The sequence below is a fragment of the Hyposmocoma kahamanoa genome, unplaced genomic scaffold (assembly GCF_003589595.1).
Source record: "Hyposmocoma kahamanoa isolate Upper Pololo Valley unplaced genomic scaffold, ASM358959v1 62, whole genome shotgun sequence".
NCBI classification, from domain to species: domain Eukaryota; kingdom Metazoa; phylum Arthropoda; class Insecta; order Lepidoptera; family Cosmopterigidae; genus Hyposmocoma; species Hyposmocoma kahamanoa.
In genome coordinates, this window is record NW_020653850.1 from 5,052,049 (window position 1) to 5,060,514 (window position 8,466).

General features: G+C 37.8%; 1 protein-coding gene across 1 annotated transcript; it reads right to left on the reverse strand.

Moving 5' to 3' along the window:
• Positions 1 to 5,684: 5,684 nt before the first annotated feature.
• LOC113229730 lies at positions 5,685 to 6,842 on the reverse strand. The gene has a single exon (XM_026463412.1). The coding sequence runs from the start codon at positions 6,840 to 6,842 to the stop codon at positions 5,685 to 5,687; it is 1,158 nt and encodes a 385-aa protein (XP_026319197.1).
• Positions 6,843 to 8,466: the final 1,624 nt, after the last annotated feature.

The following is an 8,466-nucleotide window of genomic DNA, read 5'->3' on the forward strand; positions in this document are numbered from 1 at the left end:
AAATTTCATGAAAAAGAATCGTTTACCTTGGTTAAACGAAATCGTGGTACCATGAGTTTGGACTTAATTCTAAGGTTAATATTATGGAAACTTCTTTATTCATAAAATTATGTATATTTTTACGGGCATACAAAATATTTGAGTAAATATACTGTGATGCCACCAGTCAGTCAAGTCATAATACCAGTCTACTTGAACTTTTCTCTGAGAGAAACCCGAAAACCTAAACGGTATACAGAACGAATTGCTCGTTTTGCAAGAACACAAATATGGTTTTTTTTTATAATATCAATAGTTTGTATATCGGCCGCTTTACCCCACATGAGAATCCCGTAGGACATTATACTATGGAAGTAACTAAAGTACACTAGTCTAGCAGTAGCAACATTGGTAAGCTCATGTATTCTATGGACTGCGTATGCAGCGGAGCTTAATGTGCTGGCTAAGGAAGATATATCGCACCGTTAATTAAATAGTGTATTAACTAAAAAAGTGTATTTTTTCAGAATTGTTGAAAAACGAATTACCTACTCACTTCTCGTGAAATATTATTAAAATTTATGTACAGGTTACAGTTTATTACAGACATCTAAACAAATTCCTATTTTTGGTTAAAAAATACCTTACTTATAATTATTTCGTATTTTTAAGTAAGGATAGTTTTCCAGATTGTTGACCAGAACTAGCCACAAAAAGTTTCTCATTTTGATTTAAACAGACATCTTTCATTTGTTTTTCGTAATATTTTAAAGACGGTTATATTGACGTATAGAGATTCAAATTTTACATTCATTAACTGTATAATCTTTTAATTTCACTTATTTTGAGTTACAACACTATTGTAATAATCATAATAGTAATAACGCACACACTCAACATAGCCCCGCACTAGGGAAACCCTGTGTCGCGGGTGCTACACACACATAGACAACCACAAATTACACCCAAACTCACGAGATAAATAAATGTAGGCCATACAAATATTTCTCCCGGCCCGGGAATTGAACCTGGGACCTCTGCGTGGCAGTCTGTAAGGTACCCGTTCGGCCACAGAGGCAGTCAAACACAATAGCAGTGCGATATGTGGAAACCATTGAAAATTTACTATCTAATGTCACTCCCAAAAAGACAGCTTTATTAACAAGGTCTAACTTTTCTCCATTTATTTCTATGACTGGACTAGTCGATTTTACATTGGGTGATTTAAATTTAACATACTTTGTCTTTTTGGCATTGATCAATAATGACATTAAACCAATAAACTACCTTTGAAAGGGTATCGTTAATATTATCATAGTTAATGTCATATATGTCGTTTTAAAAATCAAGGATGTGTCGTCAGCAAATAATACTATTTCGCAAAGGTCCTTAAAAAAAAGGTTGATCATTCATATAAATGAGAAATAAGAACGGTCCAAGTATTGCGCCCTGCGGAACACCCATTTTTACCGGAGAACCCAAGGAAGTCACTCCATACTCCATTTACGTCTACTTCTCCACCTACCACTTTTAAAATCCGAAGGCGTGAGCATACTATGTACGTATGTAGGTATATAATAGTGATGAGCATAATTTGAGAAAGAACAATAAACTGGTTATTTTTCACAGTTGTCTTTAAAAATATTCAAAATATGTCATTTACTGAAGATATCCCGCGCTCAACAGAAGACCTACTTAAAAATATAGACGCTTACCCTCCTGTCATATACAATTATATTACATAACATCTACTCTTTATGACATATATATACTATAATTATATAATCTCAATACAACAAGTACTAAAAAACCGACCTCAAAAGTTCGTAGAATTACGTCTATTTGCCAGGTGGAATATTTTCTTGGAATGGAACCACTACCGAGGTACCTGCCTGTCGGAAAACCTTACATAAAAGGAATCATCAAAATCGGTTCATAAATTGGCCGAAGTTATCTAGTAACATACATACAAAAAAAAGAAAAAACTTAGGCAAATTGAGAACACCTCCTTTTTGATGTCGGTTAAAAAACAGGTGCCTGTCGCCTTTTCCATCAAAACTACGAAAGATATTAAATAATTATATAAAGAGGCTGTATGGCGGAATATTTGCCTATTCAGGTAAAAGGGTGAAAATTTATTATAAAAAAAAAGGATAAAAAATATCTGTAATAAATATTCATAGAGGATGGAAAAATAAAAACTTCATACGAAAGGTACGTTTTTAAAATTGTGAAGAAAAAATAAAATACTTGATGTATACAAAATACTTAAGTATACGTAATGATGGCCGAAATATATTGCTTTGCTGAATATTGTTTGTTTGTTCCGTCACTTCGTATCAGAAACAAAATGTCGCGCTCAGCATAATATTTGACCATCTCGAACACTCAACGGCTTGCATTATGGGCGCTGAATGGCCTGCCGGGGGTCTCTCCGGCAGGACTGATTTAGTAAATGAAATAAAATTGGTTCTGGCTTTAGTATTCTGAGTACTATCCCGGAGTAAATTAAATTGCTCCAGTACACATAGTACAACGAATTCTTCAATTTGAGATCAGTTTATTGGTGTAGTTGTCTGATACATTATTATTATACTTTGAAATTTAAAGCCATCGTGTATACAATATTAAAAACTGTCCTTCAATTTTGGTTTTAATTAAGTTTATATTTTAAAATTGAATTTAAAAAACTACGTAAATATTTAAAAATAGTCGTGAAAAACTAATACAATAATAAATAAATATAATAAAAAAATAATACAATTATATGAATTTTTTTTCGAAATGTCGCCCTTTCCGCAAATTCAATTCAATTCAAATATTTTTATTCGAGTAACCAGACTCATAATGTTAGTAAATACAGAACTTATCCTAGGGTTAATATTGAAACATTTAAAACTTAATTATACATTTTGGTGCATGAAGCCCACAACAGTGTCTAATGTAGGGGCAGTCAACCCTGTCCCCTATCGCATTGAGAGCGGAGTTGGGGCTGGCCCGCACCCGGCGCACCAGGGACGCGCACCTCTTGCGCACAATGGCGTCAAACGCGTCAACGCGCGCGTCAGCGAACATCCCTGATGCGCTACAAAAACGGGGCAGCCCCATCAACACCCGGAAGGCGTTATTATACTGAGTCCGCAAGGCTTTGTAAGCCCCTTTCGTGTAGTCTCGCCACAAACTGCACGTGTATAGGGAGGTACAGTACGCTTTGAAGAGCGTCACCTTTACCTCACCCGAACACTTTGCGAATCTGCGTGCAATCATGTTTGCCCTTACCGACAGAGCCCTGCGTTCTCTTTCCATGTCATTACTGTCTTTGAGATCAGGCGTGAGTATATGCCCCAAATATTTAAATTTATTTACCTTCTGTAGGTCTTCACCGTCAAGCGTAAGTTTAGGTAATTCATACTTATACCCACGCCCGCTCCCAAACACCATATATTGACTTTTAAGTACATTATACTGTAAGCCATGATTCATCGCGTACATTTCGCATACTTTCAATAATTTTCGCATGCCACAGATCGACGCACTCAGCAGCACCATGTCATCTGCATAGCTAAGATTATTGCGATTAATTCCATCTATATGGCATCCGACACGCATGCTGCTGAGTTCCTCGATCAACCCGTTAACGTATATGTTAAACAGGCTAGGGGAACTCAGTCCTCCCTGCCTGACACCACACTCTAATTTATACGAGTCTGATAGAGATCCCGCCCATCTAACACAGTTGACCTGATTTCCATACCAATATTTAAAGATCTTGATAAGATCAGAGGGCAGATTAATGTCTTTTAGCTTTTTCCATAAGATGTTATAGGAAACCAGGTCAAATGCCCTAGACAGGTCCAGGAAACAGCTGATAACAGGAGTATTTCTATCCAGATAATATTTGACAGTGTGCTTCATGCTAAGTATTGCGCTCTCCGTTGATAGACCAGAACGAAATCCAAACTGATTGTCGTGCAATCGAAGGTATGTATTTAACCGTGCATTAAGCACACTGTCAAACACTTTAGCAATTACAGTTGCCAGCGATATTGGCCTGTAATTACTTTTGTCAGATAGATCTCCATTCTTATTTTTAATTACCGGAACAATAACAGTTTTCATCAGACTTTCGGGCAGGTACGCGTGCCTTACACAAAAAGTAAACAACATTTTGAGTGTTCTACATATATGTGGACCCGCGTGATGCAAGTGCTCGATGCTGAGACCGTCATGGCCCGGAGACTTGCCTTTAGAGATGGACTTAATGGCCTGAGCTACGTCTTTGGCAGTTATTCGAATCTCTGGCATGTCAGTGAAGGTCTCAGCATCACCCACATCGCAAGCCGCTGGCCCAAGAGGAGATCTAACAAAGAAATGGTCACGAAAGATATTAGCTATATTATTAGGATCACACACGCCATTAACGCTCACTGAGTGACCAGGCCGAGCACTCATCTTATTAGTTCTTTTCCAAAAAGCACTAAAATCCTTTTTGGAATGCTCTAAAGCCATCAAATCCATTTGTAATTGTTGTTGGTGATCTTGGCACCACTTAAGACGGGATTTAAAAATTTTCCGGCTTTCACACATCTCGTCATATAGGTATCCGTGTCTAGGTCCGCCAGCTGCGGTCCAAGCCTGATATTTCTGTGTAGCCACGATGTGAACATCTCTGACGTGTGTATTCCATCCTGTTATTTGCTTTTTGTAAGATTTTCGTTTCACAACGCGATTTACAGACGCAGCTTCGCATAGGGCTGAAACAATATTATTATACAAAATATCTATCACTTTCCTATGTCTGACATCATTACAATTTTTGTCCGAACAATGTGTAAACTCTATTGGAAAGTCTATGAGCCGTAATCTTTCATGACATTCCCTGTTATAAAGTGTAATCTGTTCCATAGTTCTCTCACCCCATATTACATTCGAGTTTGGCACAGAAGTCTTAACGTAAGTTCGAGGAGGCAATAGATTTAGCCTACACTTAATTATTAGAGGGTAGTGATCCGACCACGATACCTCATTCTTAACAGTTACAGTTAGAATTGATCTAACTGCTGACTGTGACGTGACACAATGATCTAACCACCGCCTTGACCCCGTGACTGGGCACATGTACGTGTACGTATCTGCTGAACTTCCCAATTCATTAGCTCGTGTATCTATACAACACCATTCAGCTATACTACAAAAATACATTAGCTCATTATAGAACAATTCATTAGGATGCGCATTGAAATCGCCTAATATGTACGTTTGTTGCACATTACATTCGTCTATTAAGGCACTCACCGCACTCAGGCAATCTGTAAATTCCGGCAGGTTGTCCTTATTATCGCACGGCATGTACACACACACTACCGCAATCGAACCGTCACTTGTCGTTATGTTAACCGCACATAACCGAGGATTATCACATGGTATTAATGATACTTGTTGAAACACTGCACTCCTCCATAGCAGAGCAACCCCTCCATAAGGTCTACCCCTCAGCATGCCCACTGTCATATCCATTGCAGAGGTACCCGTGTATTCAAACCCGCTGTCAATCGTACTTAAAAACGTCAGCTCGTCCTGTCTTAGCCACGTTTCTTGCAAAGCGATTATATCAGAGGAATGACACAATTCTCTGATGCTGTCAATGGAACGTTTCACACTTTTGCAGTTGAAACTCACAAATGTGTAGGAAGACCTATGATTCATTATTTCACGTTACTAGTGCCATCCACAGGATTTACTCTGTGCGTAGTTTTATATTTGAAGTTGACAAACTTTCTGAAAATAATTCCTTGAGGCCATAAGTTTTTATCCAAGAACAGCTCTACACTATTTTGATTCACGAAAAACTTGTACGCCTTATACTGCGATTGCCTCTTAATATTAACTTTTTCCAGTGACACAACTTCTCGTGTTTTCGTGCGAATATAGCTTATTATATCCGCTTCATTTGTGTCATTGTGTACATTCGTTATGAAAATAGGAATTTTCCGCTCTGCAGCTTTAAATTTTACAGCAGAATCACACGCAGCTATGCCCATTTGTCCTTTTCGTAAATGGTTTGTTTTTCTATTACGTCGCCGAACTAACTGCCACTCGCTCTCATTGTTATCAATAGGCCCGTACATCATAGTATTAGAACCGGTTTTGTCAGCTGATGTATCCTCACGCAACGGCGCGGACGGCGACGAGTCAACTGTCACGCGTGACGTCACAGTAGGCAGCGGCGATGCACTCTGTGGCTGAGTCAGAAAGTCGTTATTTTTATGAGACGTTTTATTTTGCGGCACCTTCACTTTTGAGATTGTAGAATGATTATTATTTTTCAACAATATTGATCTATATTCGGGTCTCATACTTTTGCTATTAGAAAATGCGTTATCCGTATCATTCAATGTAGAATTATGCAAGTCTGATATGCCTATAGGTCCGCTGTCCAGGCACCATCCACCTCGATTCGTGTTTACGTTACAGACCGATAATCGTGAAGGTATAGCGGTCTTTGTTAATTGTACTTTTAGTTCGTCTAACTGTTGTGATGTAGCAGAAGTTAACTTCAAAACATTCACATCATCTTGAAGTTTCACAATGTCCCTCAACAATCGAGTGCAATCCAAATGGTCGAAAGTTATAGCAGGTAACTTGTCGAGTTGCCTCGCTACAAACACGGGAACAGCATCGGGATCAGTTGTTTTTAAAACTTGTACAATGTCACTGAGGTCACGAAGCTCCTTGCCCTCTCCTTTACGCTGTGTAATCTTGTAATCCTTAGGAAGGGCCTCGAGAAGTAAGGATTTCGAACGTTTTATCTCCTCACTCGTAAATGCCGTTGAACATAAACGTAACAACGTATCCTCGTCCATAATGGAAATCTTATTTTGCACATAAGATAAGAGTTCGTTTATAACGATATTACACGCAGAGCACTTTAGCGTATTCGTTGACATTTTCAACAAAAAAGTACACGGTGCACGTCACTATAATCGCGTGCGTCACAGGTGAGCGCGCGCGCAAGACTTCACAGGTGAGCGCGCGCGCAAGACTCCAAACACCAATGATATTATCACAATGTAAAGAACATAATGGTTAGACTTGATATTATATTGTCATCTCTGTAGAGAGCTTGACTTTGAAAATTTAGCCGACCATACTTCGCGTACGCTCGACATCTACATGAATACATTCCAACAACAGTTAATCCTGTATAAACAAACAAACAACAATTTCTAATTTAGTTAAATTTGAAAACAATAACCAAAGCTCATAAGATAACAGACAACAATTAATCTGAAACATTCTCCTGGAGCGTTATTAAACTAAAAATCGCGAACTGTAAATTTAATAATAACTCTTGTTTTGGGTGACTTTCAATTTGTATTAAATTTTAAACTTGCTTTAATTTGAAAACTTTATTATCCATCTCTTCATCAACTATACTCTATCAACATGCTAAAGTGGATTCCTCCGTTATCATATCGTAAACAAAAAACTCAAAACTGCCTCCATGGCCGAACGGCTACCACACTGGACTGCCACGTAGAGGTCCCAGGTTCGATTACCGGGTAGGGAGATATATTTGTATGGCCTACATTTATTTCTGTTGTGAGTTTGGATATAATTTGTGGTGTTCTAAGTCCTTGGCACTCGCGTCACAGGGTTTTCCTAGTGCGTTTTATTTGCGGAAAATATTTTTTAAATTAGTGATAGCCGAAACGAATCCGAAAAAGCACAAGGAGCCACCTCGAGAGTACACTCTTTCAAATAAAAATAATAATTTTCAAAATCGGTTCATAATTGACGGAGAAATCGATGAGAACACTGACATGCCTATAAACTTTGAGGATTTTCCTCGATTTCCGTAGAACATAAGTTGCCAAGTACCGCTTATATTTTAACCAATCATTTAGTTATAAAGGTTTAAAGGCAATTTAATCAATCACGAGGCAGTAGAGCATTTGAGTAGTGTCATAACCGCTCACGCGATACATGCAGCCGTAGACGCATACCACACCTAGAGGTGCCGGTGATGATTTTATACCGATTTATCGGATGTCGAAGTTATAACAGGTAAAAGAACTAATATTAATTGCTATTTCGGTAACTACTCTAGCAAACCATAAAGTTTTTAATGCCTGGGTCTGTCATTTAAAAAAATAAACAACTTCAAAAATACGTCACGACAATCGTGTGTCTTATTGTTTGGGCTGGTGATTTCGGTGTTTATTTATTGAAAACATACTGTAAGTAGCGTTTTTTAAGTTTACCCTCAATATAAATGTTTATAAACTATAAGGAGTAATTTCATAGTAAACGTTAGAACCACTCAAATGGAATATTATCATATTTATCCAAGTACACCAAAAATTTAATTAGTGCTTTTTAAGTGCAGGATTTGCGGTATATTACTGCATTTTATTTGAGACGTTTTTGATGGTAGTACGGAGGGTATTTATTTAGCAATGCAGAATAATAATTTTTATTTATAAA